Source organism: Pagrus major, chromosome 4 (genome assembly GCF_040436345.1).
Source record: "Pagrus major chromosome 4, Pma_NU_1.0".
NCBI lineage: Eukaryota > Metazoa > Chordata > Actinopteri > Spariformes > Sparidae > Pagrus > Pagrus major.
In genome coordinates, this window is record NC_133218.1 from 17,791,135 (window position 1) to 17,815,774 (window position 24,640).

Below are 24,640 nucleotides of genomic sequence, written 5' to 3' on the forward strand. Positions count from 1 at the left end.
ATCGATCGACTCATGGATGAGAGGCTCGTGCTCGTGACAGTGCGGTATGTAAACTTTAATGGCGTCCTCCTTGGCATGAGAGTTCTAACAACAAGGTCTATGGATTATTCTGAGTAGCCACTTCACTTATCTTTTTAGAAAGGGACATTCCTGTTGAGTCTTTCAAATGTATTTTTTGGTGTTTTGAGCACCACATGGCAAGTGCATTCTAGTTCAGTTATATTCGAGGGATGGCAGACATCTCTACCTCCAAAACTCAGCAACTCACACTATAACCTTCTAGGTGAATAAATAGTCCTACAGGTAATTTTCATTTTGGGTGAACTGTCCCTTTGAGACATACTCATAGACTCAACCTGATCAACTCTGCACCAGGAGAACAGGGAGAGAACGAGCAGAAACACACCCAAAGTGATACTATTCTATTTGAAAAATGTAGTAAATTAACAGCGTCAGTTGTCACCCCGTTTAGCACTACTCCACTCTGCATGACAGTGTTTGCCTTCACGCACACTTTTCTGTGTGTTTGTGACTGAGTGTGTTTGTGTGCACACAGATGGGAAATGAAATGATAATTCCAGTTATTTCCGCCCTGGCTGTCATTTTCCAACTTTTTCATAATGACAGCTGGCTGTGTTCAAAAGTAAATCACTCGCTATAGACATTTACTGCAAAAGTCACTGTACACACATTCTTCTGTTCCACACAGGCCTGATTTCACAGAGACGGAAATTAAATATGAACCGTTTTCACAGTTGCCAGGGTGTATTTTAAGTATGAAAAATCAAATGAACACACACACAGCATCAGACTGCCTGAATGAGGATACACAGCCTCATGAAATGGGAAATCTGACATTAGATGAAGGCACCATTACAGTGTGTGTTACTGTGTTAAGTTGCTTTTTGGAGTTAGCACTGTGTGTGTGTGTGTGTTTCGGATAGCAATGTGCAGCAACTGCATGTGAAGCTCTACATCAAAGCAAAATACAAATTGATTTTGAACACAGTAAGTCATCACGATGGAAAAACAACTACAAAAATAAGAGCCAGGACGGAAAAAGCTGAGAGGGTTTTTCAATCTGTTATCAGAGCTCCATCTCACATCTATTGATGCAGGGCCTTAGTAGAGTAGAGTATACAGTATATACACCTGGTGTATACATAATAGCAAGTACATCTACACAATATATCGCTACATACTTTGGTAGCTGTGCAAAAAAACACACTTTTATGAAGCCTATAATAACAGAGAGAGAGACACATATGCTGCTTTTATTTCAGTGTATACCCATGTCTCTTAAATGCACCACGCACCCAAATCAAAATAATTAAAACAAAAGATGTAGTTTAATGATGATGGCGTGAAATAGCGTTTGATCATGGGAGTTCATTTACATGCACAGCCACAGGTTTGCCAGTAGGTAAGGGGTCAGTAGCCATTAATGACGGCTATACATACTTTTAATGTAAAAAGGGTTCTTCAAAGCACTGAAAGTGCTGCAATGTGTGATTTAAAGAACTCTTTTTTGCACTCAGTTTCCCAAAGAACCTTGAACAACAGGAACAGGTTCTTAAGCATAAATGGTTCTCCAGAGTACGCAAAGTTTTATGGCAGAGTTTATGCCGAGTCACGTTTGCAGACTTCCCTCTGCACTCTCTGACGTATCACCTGCCTTTAACCTAAAAGATATAGATAGATATATTTTTGCAACATTTGCAACATGCAAGTACACAACTAAACAAAATATATATCACAGGTCTACTCAATTTTAGACATTTTAATGCAGAAATGTTGCATATTATGTATTAATGAGGATTTTTTCACTGGTCTTTAAAAAATATTTTGTATTGCTGTTGACATTTGTATTTATTAAAGCCCGACTGATATATCTCTTGGCTGATATTTGCCGATCACAGATGTATCAATATTGGTGTATATGTTGTCCGATATGAAGAGAGTGCAGCTTTTGCACACCTTAAGGTCGACAGGTGCGTAGGAAAGACACTGTCCACTTCACTTGCAATTAAGTTTATTGACAACAACGTTTTGAAAACGTAACGTTGTTGTTATCTCAGATAACCTGAGGAAGGTCTAAGTACCGAAACGTTGTCGTCAATAAACTTAATTGCAAGTGAAGTGGATAGTGTGCAGGAGTCTTTTTCCAGAGATTATAATGTCAAAAAAAGTTCTTGGGTTAGGGCCCGTGTCCACATTGCTTTTTTTTTCTGAGCGCCAGATTTATTTTTTATTGTTCCCAATGAGGAGCGTGCGTCTGCTGCAGCAGGCAACCGCCCTTTTTGCGCTGCCGCTCCGAGCGCTTCCAGTTGAAAATCTCAACTTTTCAAAAAGGGTGCTGGTGACGTCACCACTACTCATTTTCTTTTTCCTGGCCTGGATGCACCCACATCCTCCTTGCTCTGATGTCCCGATGTCAAATAAAAAACAAACGGATAGTAACCCACAAACGGACAGTGTCGATCATAGAGCGGCGGTTGGCAAGATATTGTTGTCATAGAGACAAGATGCACGTGCATCGTTTTTTCTCTCGGCACACAAATGCTTCATCTCAACACTCTTGAGCGCACAGCCAGCACTTTTCTGGCCCAAAAGAAACACTATGTGGACACGGGCCCTTAATTTATAATTAATAAATTCCCAGCAAGTTTACTGTCTTAGTGTTCTGGTGTCATTTGAGACAATAAAGTCAATTAAAATGTCCTGCCTCTAGTACATCTTTGTTACAAGTGTTTGATAACCACATTTAAATGATCATTGTAATAATATATGTGTATATCAGCCAATATATCAATATCAGGATGTTTAACGTCCTATTATCAGTATTGGCATTGACCCAAAAATAAAGTATTGGTCAGGCTCTAGTATTTATTACACATTCATTTCACAACATCAAGAGATTTGTGTTAATAAATGCACATTTTCTAAGAATAACAGGTAGTATTTATTTTGTATTCCTGATCCTTGTAGTTTGATCATGTGCATTTCAGGTCTCCTCATTACTGATGCAATATTTCTGCAACACAGAGACTGTAGGGAGACGAGGCAGCAGAGTTGAAACAGCTCACTGTTATTCCCTTTATACCAGAGCCTCATCTATCTTAGCCAGGACAACCCACATTCCTCATATGAGAGTCGCTATCTCTGTGAAACTGACTGAATCTGGAGCTCAGGTGGTGGAATGAGGCTGAGAAAATGGGCCATGGCTGAGCAACACAAAGGCATAGAGATGGAGAGACGTAAGCACATACAATAACCCTCATACAGGTTAAACTAATAGGGCACCGAGTACAGAAAAGGAGCCCTGCGGAGGCATAGCAACACCAGTTTATAATGTTTCGGAATATATATTGATCCATTTCTCCAAGGGGGACTTGAGTGCTCACATCACACACAGTATTTAACACAGTATTTCCTTCATTTTCAGAACACAATCAACCAATCTTTAGTAGGTGATGTTTAAATGTTTGAAAAGGAAACTAAGATCCCGATGGCAATGTGAGGGCTGAAGACAGAAGGTCGTTTCATAAACCATCCATCATCTTTTTATATGACATGACAGCAAAGGGCCACTAAATCAATATGCTGCCCTACCTTCTTTTCCCTCCTGTCCTCCATAGGGGAGCTAGCAGTGCCGGGTGTTACTTCTCCCAATAAGAAGCATAGTCTGGTCATCAGTTCCTGGGTAGAAAGGGAGGAGCCCGGCTGGGGCTCCACGTGGAGATCTGGAAGACACGCACATTTAGGACACACACCTTAACAAGCAAACAGAAACACGGCTAGCCAGATGATACCGCCATCTAACTGACGCTCTCGTTTCAGCTCAGCTCGCTCAGAAGGTTCCCACCCAACAGCGTTGCCAGTGGACTGAGAGAAATGTCTGCATCCACAGGTCAGCACAGCTCCAGCTGCCCTGATTACGAATGCACAGACAGTGGCTTTCCAGTCCCTGGTTGAGGCAGCAGCGAGAGGTTGTGTGAGGTTGTGAGTTTGCCTGTGCACACGCCTGCCAGGTGCTCCCGGTTAAGAGACGGGTTGTGAATTTCAATGAGCTCGGTGTCGACTCCGGAGCAGAAAGAAGGAGTGCCTTGGCTCTGCCTTCGTTGTTGCTCCAGGAGAGATTGGCTGACACAGGCCATGTGCTGCATTCATTTATCACTGTTTAAGGCTCCCTGATGCTTTGACCTCCAACCCCGGCTCCTCCACGCTCACCTCTGCAGAGCAAGGCTGTAGCATCTCTGTGCGTTAACCAGCTGAGCAATACATTTCTCCATTCTCACGCCTCACCTATGTACTGTTATCAGCTGAGTAACATGCATATTGAGTAGGCATATTAACAGGATGACAGGACATCATGGATTACAGGAACAGCTCACTCCTCCTCACAAACATCTTTGCGTTCAGACATCACATTCATTTTCGCACTCCCTCCACTGCTTTTTTCTCATTCTGTCTTGCTGGATCACGCTCTCCTTTGAAAGGTACTGCATCACATAGCTCTCACATTCAATTGTGTGAGAACATAAGCCTAGCCTTGAGAGGATCAAGGTCAATTTTGAGAGCCGAGCCTGGCAACTTTTGTTCCACACAGCGCCCCAGTGATAGTCTTTGTCAATACTCTTTTCACTTCACAGCTTGAAGAGCTGCTGAAGACTTGGGTAAGGAAAGGTGGATTTGTGTTTGAGAGAGGGGGGGAGGGAAAACTTTGCATTTTGTCAGCAGACCACTGAGATCCAATCTGGAGCAACATGAGGACAAACTGAATGTCCAGTACTATTCATCAAACCACCTAGCAGTTGCCATTGGAAACGGGAAGCTGAGAGGTGCCTGGCAACCGGGATGGAAGATGCTTCATAAAATGTGTTTAGCCTAAGGGTAGCCCTCTGGTCAAAAACACAATGAGAGCTGGCTGAGATGAGGGTATTTACACCATTACTGCTTTAATCTAACTATAACTATACAAGCAGCATGCAGATAAGTCAGGACAAAGACTCAGGAGAAACTGTGATAAAACAAATCCGCTCTGAATAATACACTGAGGATTACACACACATCACACACACATCAGAAAGCAAAAACTTACTGCCAAGCCGTTTAGCTGTAATTAAAACACAACCACACACTGACTTTCTCCAATATCTCATCCTTCATTCTCCTCTCATCACCTCCACCCCGATTCATTCTCATTCAGCTTCCCTGATCAATACCTGGATAAACAGACATGATGCTAAACACACGCCAACACGCTCCCGTTCTCACCTCTGTAGTCTGCCTTGCCACGGCACGAGGCAAAGACAGGAGGTTCTCGCACACTGGAAGAGCCATCCACATACTCCAGCCTCCTTACCCGTCCTTTGGCCACAGCATAGAGGGAGAAAGGGAGAGGGAGGGTGAGCAGGCAGGGTGGTGGGAGGGAGGGATTGAGGGAGGAGATAAGGATGGATATGAAAGAAAGTGAGAGAGAGAGAGAGAGAGCGAGAGAGAGAGAGAGAGAGAGAGAGAGAGAGATTAAGCCTCCCCAGATGAGATCTGTGGTGCAGAATTTGAATTGTGTCCCAGGAGTATAAAGCAGTATGTACAGAGTGCAAGCCACACATGCAAACAGTACAATATTCACTGTACCGTGGGTGTTTATCTATAATATATTAACATTGCTAATGTGTGTGTGTTTGTGTGTGTGTGTGTGTGTGTGTGTGAGATGGCAGGGACAGCGGTGCACTCATATTGATGTGTGTGGGTGTGTCTCAATTTATGCAACAACATCTGAGGGTTCTTGGAAGCACAGATTCTTTAGGATTGGAGATCATTTCACAGGGACGAGATGTTTGCGAACACTCAGATGTACTGAATTTTTACACTCAAGGTTACTCGGTGTTTGAGTCAGAAACAGTCTGTACAGTCTAACAAGCAGCTTGATATCTGATTTTGCATGACTACTGAAAATATAAAACACCATGACAGTGTATATTTTTACTTGCTGTAAATTTCCTTGTCATGTACGAGGCAGTGCTGCATGCGATGAAATGTAAGAGCACATTTTCTGAATGGATGGACTTGCTGCAGGACACTGCCACCTAGTGCTTCTTTTAAAGGGAAGCCTCCCCCAGGTGAACATAGAGTTTGTTTTCTTTGCATACAACAATTATTTACTTTACATGAATAAAAATGTCACAGAACTTAAAGTATTACATTCTTTGTTTAAGAAAATATAGAAAATTTTAAAATAACTCACATTTCCTTAAAATGCATGTTTAACTTTGTTTTTGTTTATTTGTCACAAAACTTATTAAAACAGCAGATAACATCTTCATGTGAATTTTATTGTTTTAACTAGTAATGTGCGCATAGACATGGCAAAAATGTGCCAGTTTGATTAAGTTATAAAATATTCAAGAAGCAGTATGTACACTGTAGAAAATGCTAAATTTGACCCTTTTTCTAATAGAAGATGCTATAAAATCAAATCAGAAAAGACATTTTTAAAGTCCCCCTCCACTCAAAGTTGTGTTTTGCTTACAGTCATATATATTACCTTTAACCTTCACCGTGTGGGATGATGACCAGAAGGCAGTTTTTTCACACTCATCTCCTCACGGGGAAGTCCCTCTGTACTCATCTTTAATCTGACTTTAATAAGTGTAATCATTGCACATTTACATGAACATTGCACAGGTATATGCACACAGATCAATCTATTGTATTAAGCATTTCTGTTCTTTTTTATCTTATTTATTTGAGTATATATATATTTTTTTAATTAGATTTTTCTCTTAGTTAATTACTTCCTCGCGCTGCTACGTTTTTCTTTGTTTGCACACTGTTTGTTCCCTTGTGCTGCTGTGTTAAATTAATTTCTCCTTCAGGGGCTCAATAAAGGTACATCTTATCTTGTCTTATCTTAACATTAACAAGTATGATTTCATAATATCACAACTAGTTTGGAGACAAATCCTCATCCAGTATTCAACTTACCCAAGTGTGACATGTTAATCTGAATACTCCAGAGGACACACACTGAGAATAGACTTTTTTAATGAAGCAGGAGACATTTTCCGTTGATCAGTTAATACTTTTTAAATGAACTATATTTGCATATTTATTCATTGTGGATTTCTTTTAATGATGAAGGATTAGAGTAATTATTTTTTTGCAGACCTGATTCTTTTTTTTGTCATTCTGAGTTTATTGGACAGTTGATTGTAGAAACCTGACATGAAACATGAGAAATTAATTCCTATTTGTGTAGGTCGAAGTTACATGACACACTTGCATCGCTACATCTATTACCTACAATGCATATGACAGCACGTTGCTTTGAGAAACCTGCCAATAAAGATTCTTTTAGTACAGATGAGGCACAAAAAAAGCTGAAAGCACAAAAACTCGTGAGTGGACCTTGAGCATTATTTTTTATTATGATAAGTTATCTTTGATCATGTCTTTATGGATCTAAACTAATAAAATGTTTCAAAAATGGACCTACCTAATTTGGGTTCCTTGCCTTAAGTTATCTTGTTCAATCATTTACTCTGACAATCTGTCACATGGTTTTGGGCCCGGGGGGCACAGTCTGTATGCTCTTGTATTTGCTGTCACATGTATGGAACAGCTGAACGCACAGAAGCTCTCTGCTAATCAAGGCAAACCCATGAAAGCGTTCTGCTATTTTTGCATCTATTCCCTGATGCACAGCTTCTCGTCACTCTCTTCTTCTCGTAATGAGACCATGCTTTGTTTTTATTTCAACTGAACCCACCTGTGAACTTGACGCACGACTGGGAGGGGACTATGTCAGCCTGGCGAGGGAGAAGAGGGGAGGACGGCAAAGAAATGGACACACCCTTGGTCAGTCTCATCAGTTTTACTGGGCTGTCGGTGTAGCCGCTGTCATGGTCCTGGAAGCGCGTGGCGTGTCTGCCACTGCTCCTCTGCAAGGTGCTGTGGGTGTACACCTCACCACCTGCATGGGAATGATGGGAGTGAGGAGGAAAGATAGAGAAGGGAAGGTGTTCAGCTTAAAAAAAACATAATCAGTAGAGTTCAAAAGGCCGAGTTGTTTCAACAGAAAATATTTAACATGTCACAGTGAGAGCTGTTTAAAAATATGTGTCACATAAGGCTGCGACAGAGCGAACGTATCTTGTCTTGGAGGCATTTTGCTGAATGAGGTAATGGAAAGTCGGCAATGCCAGAACATCTATTTAAAGGAATGGGATCACACTCAATAAAGAGGCTACACTTATATTTCAATTCAATATCTGAATCATTTTAATGTCCACTCGTATTGCAGCCATTAAGCCTCATCCTGCACCTTCAAATAAACATTATGCATGAGAACTCACAAAGCCAGGTGATTATAGAGACCTTATTGCCACTTATAATGGTTACACCAGATTGCAGTAGTTTCCCCTGTGGTATAATTCAGCCATTCACTTTGCGGTTCCTTAAATGAGTCTGTTTCTGTTGAGCAAAACCAGGATTAAGAGGTCCACCATCTAACATTACAAATTCAAATGATATGTTGTTGAGGGCCATGCATGGAAAGATCATTGCCTTGAAACCTTTCACGATAAGCTCTTGAGGAGAAGTGATATCTCTTTGCTGATGATCAGAGCCACCCTGTAAACATACTATATCACTTTAATGAGACTGACACAGTTCTCTATCATCCTCTCCGTTCTTGCGTCCCAGAGCAGCAAATTATTAAATATTAATGGGCAACATGGTTGCTCTAATACTGAGCTCTACTCATGTTCATCTATCTCCACTGCGCAGTCTGAAATCTCCTCTGTACTGCAGCAAGTTGTCAAGTTCACCCTGTGAGGAACGCAAACACCTTTGCTTCATCTGAACAGCAAAATGTTCCAGTTCTGTTCACTTTTCACAATATGACAACCAAACGTTCAGTTTGTGTACAACAGATTAAACACATTCATAATAAGGGTGCAGACTCATCTCATTTAGTTGTCGCCCACTCATAAATTCTTGTGAAATTCAGTATGTTTTTTAGTAGGTCAGGATGTTTGCCTAACCCACTCTAACTTCTCCTGACACACTTTAAATGCAAGCAGCGGGACACTGTGTGAAGGACAGAACAGGCTGATGAATTAGGCTAATTGAAATGGCTCTACTTAAATCACGGGAGAGGAGAGAACCTGAATATTGCCATCAAATAATGCAAGAGCTAGTGAATATACATCACTGTGATACAAAAAAAGAAAGCATCCACATGACAAACTGGGATAAATCTCATTAAGATACAAGCCCAAAGGTGCAATATTGGTTCATTACAGTGTTGACATCCCACAGTTTTGTTACACAGGTAGTTTTTCCTCTTACCTTGGTGCCTGTGGCTCTTCTTGTCTCCTCGCTTTCCTCCTCCCTCCTTCTTGTTTCCAAACACTGCTCTGAACATAGCTGGGCTGTTGCTTCACTATCTACCGCCTGTGGAAGACTAAGCAAAATGTTAATTTGAATTAGAAACACATTATTTCAGGCACCATTAATTCCCCCTGTTAGTTCTTAATTCAGCTGCTGGGTAACCAGAATGAATTGATGTTTTTTGAGAGAATGATTAGTCTTTTAAAAAAAATGAGTCATTTCTTTAAATTAAGCATCACACAAAAGGGTAATCACACATAAAAACACGATGGAGCTTGAAGTTACCTGCTCTCAAGTCTCCTTTGATGCCTGCGTGTCGTCACATAAATCCACAGGAAGCTGATGGAGGAGGAACCATTTAAACTCGATGGAGTCCAATTAAGAAGTGCTGCAGCTCCTCAGTCAACTCACGCAGGGCTGGAGGAAGAGTCGGGCGCGCGCCTCGTGCACGTGCGTGTTTGCCATATGCTCCACATTTGATGTGTGCCTAATGATTTCATGTTGATCTTCACCCGTTTTCTTCCTTTAACCTACAAGTGTGGGCTATTTTTCTTTTGAACTTCTTTATTTATATCACCGTGCAACCACAACACCACGAATAACGGGCCTAATTACCTACTAAATAAATAAATAAATAAATAAATAAATAAATAGAAAATCTGTGTTGAACCCGTGTTGACTACTTTACATAACATTAGCTGAAATTGACTGCAGCATATTTAACTCTCGAGCAACTGATAATTAAAAAATAAAATTTAAAAAAATACTCAGCCCACATTTAGTTGTTGAACAGGTGCTAAATATATGAGTTTATTATTATTTATTATCAAAGCCCCCTATAGGACACAAGGGAAATAGCATGCATTTGGCCTATGGGCCAAAATACAGGTAAAATGACCTATCTAGTGAAAAATAGTAAAAATTACAAGAACTCATCCAGGACCACACAATGACAGTCCGATGACATGGGATGCATGATTGTGTGCTGTAATGACAGTGAGATGGGGAAAAAAATGTTTTATTGGGTTTTAATGGTTCATAATATGTACAACAGTTTTAGCTGTCTGTAATATACATAGTATATTGTTGACATATTATATGAGCTCAGGTTGAAAATTTAAAGAAAGAAAACAAACAAACACCTTTGCCAAAATGTATGCGATATGCATTAATACAGCAAAATAATCCAAAAATGAAAGTTAAAAAAACCAAACATAAAATGTGTCATCAGTTGCATGAGGGTTGAAATCCCTGCATGTCATTATGTGTCATAACCTACAAATGATTATTTATATGACCTATTTTATATTTATATTGAAATGTAAAAATCCTGATCATTGTCAAATATAAATCCAAGCACGTTGTTTTACTGCATTTATACAAGGATATAATGTACATATACTAAATTTAAAGTGACCTGTCACATTAACCTCTGTCAGTATTTATTCCACCACTCTCTGCACTCTGCCTCCAACTATTTTCACCTTTTTTTACAAACATCCATTTTATATGTATCCCACATTATAGTTACATGTTTATGTTTATATTTGCTTTATTGTCTTTGTTTTTAGATGTATGTCAATTTCTTTCCGTCCTCCTGGAAATCGTTATCAGAACTGTGTGCATCATTGATATTTATGGAAAAACCTTGAATGTGTACACATGATTGACCATTACAAATGTTCAGATTCTGATTCTCTGTGAAAATATCAGTTAGACCAAAAAGACAACATAGGCCAAATTTAATCGCAACCCAGCCTTATTAAAAATAAATTGAATCCTGGATATGAAAATGGTTTTACTTGGGGAAAGGTTTCATCCAGTGCACTCACACTTACAATTAATGTAAACATCTTTGAAGTTTTGCTTTTACTATTTTATTATCACTATTTTTAATTGATGCTCTCTTCTGTAATAACGCTTATTTCCCTGGTGTGGGACTGAGGACTATTTTATCTCATCTTGAACATAACGAGACATGTCCACCTGTGAACACCAGGGGGCGACAATGTAAAGTTCCCTCTCCGTCCTCAAGGGGGCGGAAATGAGCCAGAAGCTATTTAAACTGGTGCTTCTCTCTCACCGGTCCTTTCAGCAGCTGTGCTCTCAGTGGGAACAGAGGCGCAGAAAATAATCTTTAACAATGCAAAACAACCTCAGCGGTCCAGTCTTCAACACCGGCGAGCTGTGTTGTAAGTATATAACGTCGCGTACTGTTGAGAGAAAGAGAAGTTAACGGAGCGTTTGGAGTTTTAGTTTAAAATCTCAATCTGTTGACACGTGTTGGTGCCATTTTCTTTTTTTCTTTTTTTTTTTTGAATCACCGTCTGAATCAGTTTCATAGTTCACTTTCGAGGATACCACAGCAAAGTTAGCCCTCGTAATGATTAAATCGGCGAAGTTAAATAAACGACGACGAAATATGGCCCGGTACCGAAGGGTTTTTCGGGGAAGGGGACCACGTCTCCAGCAGACATACAAGAGTTAGCATGGCACCGGATATGCCTCATTGCTAGCATGTCCTCATGTAGCCAGCTAATGGTAATGCTAACTTGAGTTTTGCAGCGAGCACTAACGATCATAATATCACGGTTAACTAACATTGACGTGATAGTTAGTGTATTATCTTGATACTAGCTATCTTAAATGGCTTGGATGATTTCACTCCGTGAGCAATGTGTTGCCTTAACTGTCATAGTTTTTAATATACCGCTGTAACTGACCTTAATTCAGCCTTGTAACCCCAAAATATGCATTCACTTCACATAAAACAACAAGCTAACGTCAAGGATTGACTTGTTTATCATTTCAATACGTGATTGTATTCAATGACGTAGCACTGCATGTTGGTAGTATGTTATAATATAAAGGATTGTTTAATCCTGGTCTGAGGAAGTGTATATAGATTCTTATTACCTTGTTATTAAATTACAATTTTAATTTCTTTATTCTGTACTCGGGTCTCACTTGTTAATGAGATCTAGATCTCAATGCGACTTCCTTTTTTAAATAAAGTATATATTCACCTATCTGATGGCAGATAAAACACTTAATTTACTGCACAGAGATGCTGAACTGCAATCAGTTTGCCCCATAGCTGTGTTTTCTAAATGTATTTTATTTTTTATTTTCAGTCTTTACATCATGTATATGCTGTAATGTCAGAAATGCAGATTTGGCTTGAGAAACCTTACTTTGAAAGGGCACCGTGTAGTTGCAGCATATAAAATATCTGCTTCTCTGGCAAATAATGGCTATTCTCTTGCACTTTTTCCTAGCAGATCAGATGCCATGTGGTGGACACCTGTATGAGCCAGATGGAGGAGGATGATGGCTGTGTACCAGTTATGACAAAGTCCCACAGATGATGGTGCTGATGTAACGTGACAGTCTGCCATGGCAGTATGATTACTGGAAAAATGTGTCCGAGAAAGGAGCTCCTGCAAGAGGACGCCGACCATCTGGATCAAGTGCTGTGTAAAAATGTATGTAAAATGATTCTGATGTCAGGACGTATACTTGAGTGTAATGTTTAACTGACCTTGATCAGTAGCTGCATCTTTGACAGCCTGGGCTCTCTGGTGTGAGATATCCTGGGTTTTACTATTTCAGATGCAATATTAAATGTCCCTGCGCTTTCTGCCCGCCCCTTTTCCGTGGCGTCTCGGATTGAATCAGGGAGGATAAATCCATAACGATGTCTGAAACTTGTAATTCCAGATAAACATCTGAACATTTTTTTGTTTTTTTTCTAAATGTGAAACCATTTTTAATCGGTGCATAAATCACATGTGCCATACTGTAAAGTGTAAATGTTTTTCTCCATTTTCCATTTTCCAGTCTCAAGGTTTAAGTTTGGAGAGATGAACCTGGAGAGGATACTGCAGCAGATCTGACACCGTTGAGAAGTTGTGGTCAGAACTTATCCTTAAAGGTGAGCACATGAAATGTCTTTAGTTGTAGTGAACTTGCATCCACTGATAGACCTGGAGCAGGCATTATTGGCTTTTGGGTTTGCATAGAGATGCTAAACTGAGCTTTCCTCGCGCTTTCTGACTGCTAAATTCTATAGCAGCACAGATTGAATTGAGGAATACATGCAAGCTTTCCCACATCACATTTTTAGTCTGACCTATGGATATTTTTACATCACCCACTAAATTTTGAAGTTTATTTCTGTACTCTGCTCATTTTTGCATGAATGAGTAAATAATGCAAGCAGCTTATTAAAGCATTTTGCCATTTACTTGCTGTATCTTAAGATCTGGAGGCTAAACTGCTTGTTGCAGAATTACTGTTTTTGTGACATTCGAATGCTGTGGTGCGTCCTTAAGTTTTTTTTCATTTTGTTGCAGCAAATAAGTGAGACACTGCGAAGGCCTGATGGAGATTTGGACCAGTGGAACATTTTCTCTTCCCCTGATGCCAAACGAACCTCCTCAAATGTTTGCATTTGGTTTGCCATATCTGATCACTGGCAAATTTTTTTTTTTATCTGCTAGCAGCATTTGTCTGAACAGAATTCATCAAGTTGTATAGTTCCTTATGCTGTACATGTAACATGTCAAACTAATGCTGTCTGTGTTAAATAAACTCAATCTGACGCATTTTTGTGAATTTATTCTGGATCTTGTTGCATAATGTTAGACCCTTTTTAATCAATGCATGGCGGCCTTGCAGTCAACATGAGCCGTTTGAGCAAACTGTACTTTCAGCTACTCTGCCATCATACTTTTAAAATGGAGCCTGAGTAAGATGGGTCTGTAAAGATGTATTGGCACACTGTCAGATCCACTGTGAAAGCTTTATTTTTAAGAGCTGATTATGCAAAAGTTTGTTAGTCATTTTAGACAATTTAATGTTATAAAATATCCTGCCACCACTACATATTTGGCACAAGTGTTAACCACAATCGAGGGATCATTGCAAAAGTCTTGGCAGATTTATGAATCTCAGTTGCTCTCTGAACAATAGACTTCAATACTGTACAGATAGGTAAAGGTTTGAAGCAGGTGGTAAATTCAAGCATTTATAGTGTAATACATTGAAAAGCCACTTAAACATTAATGTCGGTCATAGATTAGAGCAATATGAGCTCAGAGGATTTCGTTCAAATAAAATGAGCTGAGCTTTATGAAGAATATGTAATGGCTGTTAGATGGTTGGTTAGTGCATTGTTTTCAATGATTTGTGATTTACACTGCTGTAGAGGTGTTCTGTGATGCTGTTCTAGTAAAATGTCAAATTTCTTTTTTTTTATTGAAACATTTATTACATAAGACAATTAAAATTACAGTGAAAATGGGCAAATGCAAAGACACCTGAAGCACAAATTCAGAAATTACAGCAATGGTGCCTGTCTTAGAATTTAGTCAACATAAGTTCAGGCTGAATTTGTTTTCCCAAGACATGGTGCAGAAACATTAGCAGATGTGTTTTTTTAAAAAAAGCATCACACATGTCAAAGACTCAGACGTCAGATTATAAAATATCTAGAAAAAGAAACTTGCTCTGCACATATCAAATTAGTGGTGAGGGCCATTACCTGTGTTGCATCCTTTGTGGTCTTTAGGTGTATCTTTACCTCTGGAGATACTTGTGTCAACAATATTAAAACATAATTCAATGCTAAGAACCAGAGTGCTATGTCCCTTGCCTCTGATAGATAGATCTAATTCAAAATACAGGCTGGTTTTCCTTCGAGGGAGTACGGGAGCTGTGACAAACCACATCAGGAAGAGCCGGTTTGTTTCCCAGTGCCTCTTCTTCTTTTTCTTCATACAAAATAACAACACACAACAACATCTCCCTGTATAACTCCTTCGCTTGACCTCATGTTCCAGTGTGTTTTGAGACCTGATGTAATGAACTCAGGAGGGAGCTTCAAGGTCCAACCAAGGCCTGGTCTGGGAAGGCTTCACCGCCGAAACAAATGAAGGTGGTGGATCAGCCTTGGGAGAAACTATTCATCGGTCTTTTCCTCGGCCTGGTAATGTCGGTATTCTGGCCTAAGCTCCCAGGTGTTCTTGTGTGTTCCCTTCACGTTGTAAATGCCGATATCACGCAAGATTTCCTTCAAATAAATCTGGAAGAGGAAAAAAATCAAATCAGAAGAGATGGATAACTCTCAGAGCTCTCATTCTATGTGACTGAAAGCTATAATAACTTTGAAAATTCTGCACCGAATAGTGGCCAATAGTGTTGTTTGAAATCAGTCGGTATAAACAGCCCTCATTTTGCCCTCCAGTCTTACCACAGGCTGTTTGGTGATATCCACCAGGTCTTTGATGTTGTAGTACTGGTGCTTCTCAAAAGCAGAAAACAACATGTCCAACACCTGCTGTTTGTCAGCTCTTGCTCTCTTGCCCTCCTCCTTCTTTTTCCTCTCATACTCGAGCTGCAGCAAAAAGTAAACAGAAAACAGATCCGGTATCACATATAGACCTACACATTACAGAGCCATACCAGTGGCTTTGCACATCATGCATCTTATTACAGGATTCATTTCTTACATTGTACGTGTGGTTGGCCACAGGTTTGTAGTTGTTGGTGACAGGACTTTGCAACTGTTGTGAGAGCCTGACTGGCTTGGAGGACTCTTCAATTTGTAACCTGTTGGATGATGACAATGATTTTAATTGACAACAACTATACATGACATAGTGTGTACAGTGACCTGAAAAAATTAAAGAAATAGAAACACCAGTTTGATGTAATGAAATTTAATAGATTTTGCGTGTTGCTTGTTACTTTTTTATGTGATTTTAGCACCTTAAATTAGAATTTGAAAGTGTCAAAGTTTGTAAGTTGAATTATTCAAATGATAAAAAAGGCTATAGTGTATACTTCATTATACAAGGGTTAATTTTTCAAGTAACCCAGTTTACCCATATGTAAGGACATGATTAAGATTGAACATGCCACACACATGAAATTAACATTTATACTGTATGTCCACATACAATTCCAGATATATGTGCACAATAAGTTAGAATGAAAGGGGAAATTCTGGGGCCTGTATTTACTGAAATATAGGATTAAAAATACCAAAATTCCCCTTTAAAATGATAATCAACGATCATTCATCTAACATTGCAAATTGACTGCAGGTTCAGGTTCTCAACACACTATTTTGTAAATACTCACCTCTTCAGCCTCATGTAGCTCTCACTAACAGCAGGTCTGCACTCTGCTCTCTGTACTACCACTCCCTCCAAGGCTATTTTATCTGAAAAATAAAAGTGTTAATTAATACCTCAATTGAAGTCCACGCGTCCCAGTGCCATTTTAAGGTGAATGTTTACTTCACCAGTGAAGATTGAGCCGTTGCATGTGTGTAAGAGAGAAGTGATAAAAGAATACACTAAGAGTGAGTCAGTTTGTAGAGAAAAAAATACACTCCAACAGTTTGCAAGTGACGTGAATCTAGTTCAGCCCAGGCTCTCTTCTGAAGTTGAAGTTAAGATGTTAGAGCAATCCACAGTCACAGTCTCAAACTTCACAATAGACTGTACTATTACTACTATTCCTCCCATAATTGATTCCAATTCAGTCAATGCATTTCTACCGAAAACATCCCAGTACAGTACAATTATCCTTTTTTCTACAAGTACTTGAAAATTACCACTTATTCAAAGCTATTTCCAAACCAGCAACTACGGTTGGTTACAGTAAAATGTTTGAGCCAGAGCTAAAAGGTTTATGCAAAATTCTACATAGTTCTATACTGTCAACAAATATTTAATCAGTATTTTGGCAAATAACATTTAAAAAAAACCTTCAGCCTGCTTCATATGTATTATGTGAAGCTGTTTATAGGCTGCTGGGCATTTGGATACATAAACAGCTTTATTAATTTCACCCATCAAAAAGAAAATCATGTGAATGAGTGATTCTGTCATATTAGTTTGATAAACACTAAGCAAGTAAAGAAGAAAAGAAAAACAAAAATCAAATAGCCAAATCATCAACAAATCTTATAAGTGGCACAGTCTTAGCTTATTTACATGTTGTTTTGAGAAAGCTTGCTAATGTACTGTATAGTAGATCTAAACTAACATTTAGAGCAGTCAAATATTAATTATCTTTGCCAACACGATGTCACAACTGGACTGACATTACAACCACCACGAGCAGGTAGCTCTCTCTCCTCCAAGCCAAGGGTGCAGAAGCTCCATATGGATTATATAATTGTGCTCAAAAACAGAAAAGGCCCGTGAGCTGCGTCAGGTCAAAACTGGGCGCTACATGGGCACAAGGTGTCTACAGTTTTGATACCAATACACGCATCTTCCAAAGCATGTATGTGGGTTACTATTGTGGTACTACAAACACTATTTATTAATAAAAATAATAGACACTCAGTATGTCTGATTCCTAAGTATGCAACTTTGTCACTTGCTGGCGAAACGGAGGACTCACCTGGACCTGCCCCCGCCCCAGACCCTGAGCTGCTGCCATCAGATCTCTCTTCTGATTGGCCTACAGGAAGGGAGGGAGGGATGGTGAACATGAAAATACAGGGGATGGAAGACGGAGGGAGGAGGGGATCGAACAGTGAGAACCACACCCAGGGTTTAGTCGCACACGAAAACGTTTGATCACACAGAGCCCCTCGGCTCAATGTGACGAGTACACACGCGTGCGTATGAGCAAAGCAAGCATGCCCTTAAAATAAGCGAGCACAGATCCCTATCCCACCAGATAGGGCTGCACAAACACTGAAGTTCCGCTGCTAGACACATGCTGCAAAAAAACCACCGGGATTAGAAATTCTTATGTTGGTGGGTTTCTGCAGGTGTAGAAACTCAAGCTGTTCTTGTAAAATACCCTTCTGCCATCTAGTGAATCTTACATTTGTTTTTATGTTTTACAGCCCCATAAACTGGTGAAATGTTGTTACATTTTAAATAATTAAAATGTGACCATATAGTCTTAGTGTGCTACATAGTCAATACATCTATAGAGGTTACATCACACTTGATACCATGTAGCATATCTGTTGAAAGAATCTGAAAATCTAAATTGATCTGTTGATCTTTACAAATTAATGAATTGGTAATCAACAATGGCATGGTCGTCAGTGCTGATTTGTGTGGTTTTTTTTATAGATCAAATGAAATCAAATTGTGACCTTAAACTCAAAAGTAAAATTGAATCATGGATTCTGAGAATTGTGGCATAGTTGCGATGTCTTATTATGTCCAACTTTTTTTTAGCAGCTGCCTTCTTGGCCAAGCCTCCATTAAAGAATAAGTACCATATCAAGTCATCCCTTTTAAATGCTTATAAAAATGAGGAAACAAACAAAAACAACAATTCAACTGTGCAGCCCTAAAACACACGCACACACACAAGTCGGTGTCCCAAAGTAAGTACAGTAGCACAAGCTCACCAGCACCCATAGCAACAAAACACCTACATCACAGAGGGCAGACAAGGCTGGTGAAATTCAAACCAAACCAAAGAAACACATGCACAAATTAAATCAACTACAAATTCAGTGAGGATTTGTGTTGATGTTGATCTACTCTATGTTAAAAGAATCCCAAATTGGGCAATTGCACCTGATCAGATACCCAATCTGCTGAGTTGATTGGCGGTGGACCGAAAAGGTCAAACCACAAAGAAATGACTGACAGAAGATCAAACACTGAAACTAAAATTCCCATATACGTAGAGACAGAAACACAGATCAGACTGGATGAAAACAATTTCCAACAGACCGGCTCTCTTCTGTGTGCAACTGAGTGTCATTTATCCACTGAACAGTACATTTCTCATATGTATTCTGTTAGGACTGTGGACAACCTCACACTCTGTTGAGAGTTCACAACACACAGAGACAAGCAGGGCAGGCAAAAGAAAGATTGTGCGGGAAGAGCAAGCTGTACAAAGAGCAGCAGGATGGGTGCCTCAGCCACCACAGAACTTACCTCTTGGCTCAAACACAAACAGATATTTCACATCACAGAAAACGTATAAAGGAATTTGTAGTTTGTCACGAGCACCTCATCTTGCAGCAGAGGTGTTGAAATCAGACACTTGGCAGATGAAAAAAGAAACTCACCTGATGAAGTCTCGGTGAAGACTGCCAGCGTCTGACCACCAACTGACTGCATGGTGAAGGGGTGCTCGCGAGGTGCAGACACCGTCTTATCTTCTATACCCTCTATCACAGTCAGCTCTTCGTTCAAAGTGAAAGACACCTGTAAGGAGCAGCAACATTTACATTTAATCTTTTCAGCCCCTTTCCAGATTTTTATTATTATTTTTTTAAATCTTACTGCCATTATCACAAATCCAGTACAGCAGTATAACAGGACAGGTACGAATAAAGTCACTTGTTCGGACTGCTCTGAAACAAAAAAGATGAGATAGCCTACCTAATCTATCACATAATTTCTTTGAAAATAATGATGTCCAAGACCATGTAATTGTTTTTAGAACTATAAATAGCCATTCTTAAATAACACAAGAATGGCTATCATAAATTATGTGAGTTTCTCTTACAAACAAAAGCATTGCATAATCCCACCCATTTCCTAGGATGCGTAATTAATCTGAAGAAAATATTTTATTATTGCAATATAGCTAAGTGCAATGTCCAATGAAGAAGCTGAAAATGTTTGATAAAGATAAAATGTGTGACAGGATTACGGTGAAGGATTATAATGAAGTACTGTAGGGCTGCAGAGATGCTCTGGCCAACAAATCTTGCTCTTCAGAATAAATGTCCCATCTTCATGATTTTTATACTTTTACTAGTTAAATTTAAACTGTGATGCAAAAAATATCATTCTTACTAATCGGTAATCATATTGCATTCACAATATCTGTCAAAAATAATCACAATATGATTAACTATCACACAATTATCTCACTGTGCATGGCATTATATGCGACTTCTTTCATTATCGCTTACCTCTGCTTTTCCTTGGTTTCCTTTCCTTGGAGATAAAAATGATGAGCAAAATTAGAATTAATTGACTGTCGAGAATAACTTTATTCTAGTGCTAGTATAACAACTAAACACTACTTGTATAGGCTTCAATCAGCACACACAACATGTACACTTCTCTCTTCCACTTGTGTAAAACACAGACAGTTAAATAACATAAACTGAGCAGGCTGGCCTCTATTTAATTGCTGCTCAGTTGTTTCACATACTTGCAGATCCGGAGTTTCCCGACCTCTCCTCTTCCAGTCGCTTTTGCCCATTGTTGAGAGAGGTATTTGGGCACCTGCATGAAGAAACACGGGCATATTTTACGAGGGCTACTTTCGCACCTTGACAAAAGACCTTGTGGCTCTGACAGACATATTAGGAGCCAATCGTTTACATTTCTGCAAATTTTGGCGAAAAACATGACGTTAACTAAAACACTACATTACTCTGCCACCAATAGGAAAAAAGTACTTTGTCAGCTACATGACGGGCCGTGCAAAGTTATTTATTCTGTACAGAAAGTTGCCAAACATCTCTCCATACAAAGTGCATCTTTCTCCACAGCTCACCGATCGCCTTCCCTGCTAACAGGCTATAACCTTTTGTTTACTTTGGTTGAATTACCTGTATTTAAAATAATAGAAGAGAAGCAGTGTAGTGCATAAAAATATACAGTGAGCTGAGAACAGTTTAACTTGTCTAGCTAACATGAAGTTAGCCAACGTTAGCTCAACGCACGGCATCTTTCATTGTAGCGGCTCATGCTAAGCTACATTACTGTTAGCCTTCGCGGTTTAAATTAATAACTGTCCCTATAGCCCATGAACCGGCGTTACCAAAAAGGCTAAACACGCACCTTTACAAGCCACACACCCGTGTTTTGCTTGGCACCAGTTAAATCCACTTCTCCTTTTTCTGACATGTTTTAAAATGATGCTTCTTCTAGCTTATTAATGCAACCGCCACACGCATGCGCAAAGCAAATACGACAGTACGGCGACATAGAAGGTCCAATCTACTGTGCATTCTTTGAGTTTCTTGCCAATATGTAACCAATACGCTCAATTATAAGAATGTATGTGCAAAACAATAACAAATATATGAAAAAAACAAAGTTTAATCAACTTTTTAAAAAAACTGTCGGAAGCAGACACATGAAAGATTGCAAAGGTACAGGATAATGCAGCATAACAATGCATTTTACATCAATCTGGAAAAGGTTTGACATAAAAACAAATAAATCAATCAAAATTTTACAAAGGGCCACATAACTAGCAAGGCTGAGCATTGAGAGACTGATTTTTCTAGTGATTTGGTTGGCCAAAGGGCAATCAGTTTTGTTTTGTTTGGCTCTAAAAAGCCACTCATATATAACAAACGATATTAGAGCTTAAGGAATAAGACTAAAGGGTTGGACTTTCACAGGCTTGTTAAATATTGCTCAAAACTTGAGCTATATTAAAAGGAGATGATCTCATGCAGCATTGAACAATCCAGCATTACAGTACCCCCGTCGATTTATCATTTGTGATTAACATCATTCATACTTGTTTATCACCTATCGTTGTAATTGCAGTGTTGGATTGTTCTTTATTATTTATGCTTATTTTGTCAAAATTAATCATTTTAAGCAATTGCTAAATCTGCATTTTCCAAGTGTAGTTATGCAATTATTTTAGCAAATAAGATAAAAATGATCAGTCCAACAGGATGAAAACCAAGCGAATTAAATTCAACAGGTGATTTTACGGTTTTCAAAAGATAACCTGACAAACTGCATACCAATGTAGGAAAAATATTGAATTTATTTGAATATATCCTTCCATGTCATCAGGCCTGAGAGTGTTTCCTGAAAAAATACAAGCTCCAACATTTGCCCAGCCAGTGACATGAACTCTCATAAATGGACATGTCTGCCATGTCTTTATAGTCCATTAAGTCCAGTTTAGTTTACCTTATAGACAAACAAAAAGAAATAAATTCTCCATTTGTGTAACACAACTATCCATAGAAACATAGTCCATATTGTACAACCCCTGAATGAAAATATCACCAGCCAGACTGTAACTGGAAGCAACACATTTCTAACATTCTGACAAGTGTTACAGGAACATCTTGTCCTTGCTGTGGGAGAACCGTGTGTTCAGTTCCTGAGATTTCTTCAGCAGCCGCTGCTTCTGTGCCTCATCGAAACGATTCACCTGCAGGTCTTCATCTCGATCGAATGGTCTCCTCTCCACCGGTTTGTCAACCTTCTCTTTTGCTTTTTCCTTCATCGTCTTTGTGTGCAAAGTCATCAGAGACTCAGCACGTTTAGTCTCCTGGTGACAGGGAGTGGATAGAGAACTTTCAGTCCTGAGTTTCATATGAACGCTTCTAAAATGTGCATTTCATCTGGCATAAATTATATGTTGGGACATTGAAGAAAAAAAAAGATAATGTAATGATACTTACATTGTATTTAGACACCTTCTCTGCCATTTCCAAGTCCTTTCTGGAGAGTTGTGGGGCATCATCTTTCTCCACCTCACCTTTCTTCTTTCCCTCAAGGCGTTCCTATTGGTCAAAGAAAGATCCATAAAATACAGGAAAGTAATGTTTGAAAAGAACTGACAATAGTTTAGTCATTTTTAATTAATTACCCTGATCTTGCGCTCCCTGTCTGCTGGTGTATCTGTCCACATAGAGCGATCCTTGTTTTCTGGACCTGACTTCTTCTTGAAAGTTCGAGCCCCCAAGCCAATGTGCTGCAGTTCTGGTGGGAGCTCAGTCATCCATGTTTCTCTGGTGAGCACCTCAGGAGTGTCCTATTTACACAGAAATACACACAGGAAACAAATTCAGCTAGCAGAAACAGAAAACTTTAAAAGGCATAAAAAAGGAACAGCACCAGGAGGAGTGGAGGACTCACATCTCCTGTCAGCTTCTCTTTCATCCTTCGTGCTCTGCGCTCAAAGTCCAGAGCCACAGAGTCTTGAACCGGCCCTTTGGACGGCATGGGTCCGATCACATCCTCATCCTCTCCCTCGCTGCTGGAGGACTCGGCCTGGTAGCCCGGGGGTAGGGCAGGCCCTGGGATGTCCTCTCCTTCTTCACCATCATGGTCATCATCATCGTTTTCATGTGCTGCTCTGCGAAACCCAGGAGGCAAAGCTGGTCCCAGTACAGGTGGCCTGAGAGAACACCATGAAGTTACAACTTCCATGATTAACCATTTAAAATAACTATTTACACTCGTTATAATTAACTGGAATACATTGTAGTATTTGTTTGCTCACCTTTCTGGTGAATTTTGTTTTTTCTTGAATCCTGGTGGCAGGGCTGGTCCAAAGAAACCATCATCTTCTTCTTCATCATCTTCTTTTGTGCTCTCCACTCTGTTCAAAAGTTAACTGTTACTGTTTTGTTTGTTGAGACGTTTATTTCTTTAATTTTAGTCCGTATTGAACCTACTTTTCTGTAGATCTGTCCGCATCTGTGTGTCTTGTTTTCGCTCTTTTGACCGCCACCTCCGGTTCACTCTGATCCGAGGAGCTCGACGGTTCCCCCCGTTTGTAACCGGGAGGTAAAGCAGGGCCGGAGACTACAACAGGTTGAGAGATGAAAAAACATCAACTACCATGGGAAAAGCAACCTGATACAAATATTATTGATTTATAGTGCACAGTAAAAGGTATTTTGTCTGATACTTACATTCGTCATCATTATCAGAGTCTTCATCGCTCTCCTCCTGTCTGAACCTCGGGGGTAAGGCAGGTCCGATTAGTTTATCGGACGACATTTTGTTAAATACTCAGTCACGTAGTCAAAGCAATTAATAGTGAATAAAAAAGGGTGCCCCATAAACCGGAGGAAACCCGAAGGACGTTTTCGACCTTTCACCCCGGAAGTAAACAATAAGGCTTTAGCATCTTGTATCAAGCTAGCTAAAGTTAGCCGCACTGAAAACATAAGTAAGCTATCCCGCTGCAAGAATAAAAGCACAAGAAACTACATGTGATTGCTGCTATAGCAGTTAGCTACTTTTCGACATGCATCCATGAATACGATTTCTGGTGTTATACAAACGTAGTCTATATATCTCTTTCTCTATCATTCGTGATTATTCTCTTTATTTGTAATTTCTTTATTTTTTTCTGTGTGTACCATAGACTGAATTATTTTTTTCTTAGAAATTAAGTAAAACAAAGATAATTTTCATGTATTTAAGTGTCCCATTTTGGGGTAAAGAAAAACTGTAATGTTAGGTATATTCATCTCCCCTTTATGTACACCTTTTTAAAATTAAATTAA

The 24,640-nt window shown here is 39.4% G+C and overlaps 3 protein-coding genes, 1 long non-coding RNA gene and 2 other non-coding genes across 7 annotated transcripts in view; 3 read left to right on the top strand and 3 right to left on the bottom strand.

The window, feature by feature from the left end:
* LOC140994864 (protein TANC1-like) overlaps positions 1 to 9,433 on the bottom strand; it is a 39,338-nt gene extending 29,905 nt beyond the window's left edge. The window contains exons 1-4 of the mRNA XM_073464687.1: positions 9,358 to 9,433; positions 7,775 to 7,978; positions 5,278 to 5,370; positions 3,613 to 3,743 (exon numbers count right to left, since the gene is read on the bottom strand). Coding sequence (XP_073320788.1) covers positions 3,613 to 3,743; positions 5,278 to 5,370; positions 7,775 to 7,978; positions 9,358 to 9,433 — 504 coding nt within the window. The remainder of the gene's footprint in view (positions 1 to 3,612; positions 3,744 to 5,277; positions 5,371 to 7,774; positions 7,979 to 9,357) is intronic.
* A 2,053-nt stretch (positions 9,434 to 11,486) lies between these two features.
* LOC140994737 (uncharacterized) lies at positions 11,487 to 14,006 on the top strand. The gene is made up of 4 exons (XR_012178745.1): positions 11,487 to 11,591; positions 12,681 to 12,884; positions 13,240 to 13,333; positions 13,755 to 14,006. It is a non-coding gene; the product is annotated as an uncharacterized lncRNA (long non-coding RNA).
* Positions 12,953 to 13,088, top strand: LOC140995316 (small nucleolar RNA SNORA31). Its single transcript, XR_012178768.1, has one exon. It is a non-coding gene; the product is annotated as a small nucleolar RNA SNORA31 (small nucleolar RNA).
* On the top strand, positions 13,368 to 13,500 carry LOC140995315 (small nucleolar RNA SNORA31). Its single transcript, XR_012178767.1, has one exon. It is a non-coding gene; the product is annotated as a small nucleolar RNA SNORA31 (small nucleolar RNA).
* Positions 14,007 to 14,639: 633 nt separating the features above from the next.
* Positions 14,640 to 21,340, bottom strand: LOC140994736 (general transcription factor IIF subunit 2-like). 2 transcript variants are annotated; one of them, XM_073464506.1, is made up of 9 exons: positions 21,204 to 21,340; positions 20,569 to 20,642; positions 20,324 to 20,348; positions 19,469 to 19,607; positions 17,821 to 17,880; positions 16,546 to 16,627; positions 15,912 to 16,011; positions 15,653 to 15,796; positions 14,640 to 15,484 (listed from the first exon to the last, which is right to left on the bottom strand). In XM_073464506.1, the coding sequence occupies exons 1-9, from the start codon at positions 21,267 to 21,269 to the stop codon at positions 15,362 to 15,364; spliced, it is 813 nt and encodes a 270-aa protein (XP_073320607.1). In that variant the 5' UTR covers positions 21,270 to 21,340; the 3' UTR covers positions 14,640 to 15,361. The 2 variants fall into 2 exon arrangements, with proteins under 2 accessions (XP_073320607.1, XP_073320608.1); XM_073464507.1 differs by lacking the exon at positions 17,821 to 17,880 and having other exon boundaries at positions 15,281 to 15,484; positions 21,204 to 21,319.
* A 108-nt stretch (positions 21,341 to 21,448) lies between these two features.
* Positions 21,449 to 24,245, bottom strand: gpalpp1 (GPALPP motifs containing 1). Its single transcript, XM_073464285.1, has 7 exons — positions 24,041 to 24,245; positions 23,801 to 23,930; positions 23,626 to 23,724; positions 23,259 to 23,520; positions 22,990 to 23,154; positions 22,802 to 22,903; positions 21,449 to 22,668 (listed from the first exon to the last, which is right to left on the bottom strand). Exons 1-7 carry the CDS (start codon positions 24,126 to 24,128, stop codon positions 22,450 to 22,452), a joined length of 1,065 nt encoding a protein of 354 aa, XP_073320386.1. The 5' UTR covers positions 24,129 to 24,245; the 3' UTR covers positions 21,449 to 22,449.
* Positions 24,246 to 24,640: the final 395 nt, after the last annotated feature.

What these genes read in the sequence shown, in the direction of transcription:
- LOC140994736 (XM_073464506.1), bottom strand. Translation starts at nt 21,269, where the DNA reads ATGTCAGAAAAAGGAGAAGTGGATTTAACTGGTGCCAAGCAAAACACG. An exon ending in AGCTACATGAGGCTGAAGAG is followed by an intron (nt 16,012 to 16,545) that starts GTGAGTATTTAC and finishes ATCATCCAACAG; the next exon opens with GTTACAAATTGAAGAGTCCT. An exon ending in ATATCACCAAACAGCCTGTG is followed by an intron (nt 15,485 to 15,652) that starts GTAAGACTGGAG and finishes TTCCTCTTCCAG; the next exon opens with ATTTATTTGAAGGAAATCTT.
- gpalpp1 (XM_073464285.1), bottom strand. Translation starts at nt 24,128, where the DNA reads ATGTCGTCCGATAAACTAATCGGACCTGCCTTACCCCCGAGGTTCAGA. An exon ending in GCGGACAGATCTACAGAAAA is followed by an intron (nt 23,725 to 23,800) that starts GTAGGTTCAATA and finishes ACTTTTGAACAG; the next exon opens with AGTGGAGAGCACAAAAGAAG. An exon ending in AAACAAAATTCACCAGAAAG is followed by an intron (nt 23,521 to 23,625) that starts GTGAGCAAACAA and finishes GTGTTCTCTCAG; the next exon opens with GCCACCTGTACTGGGACCAG.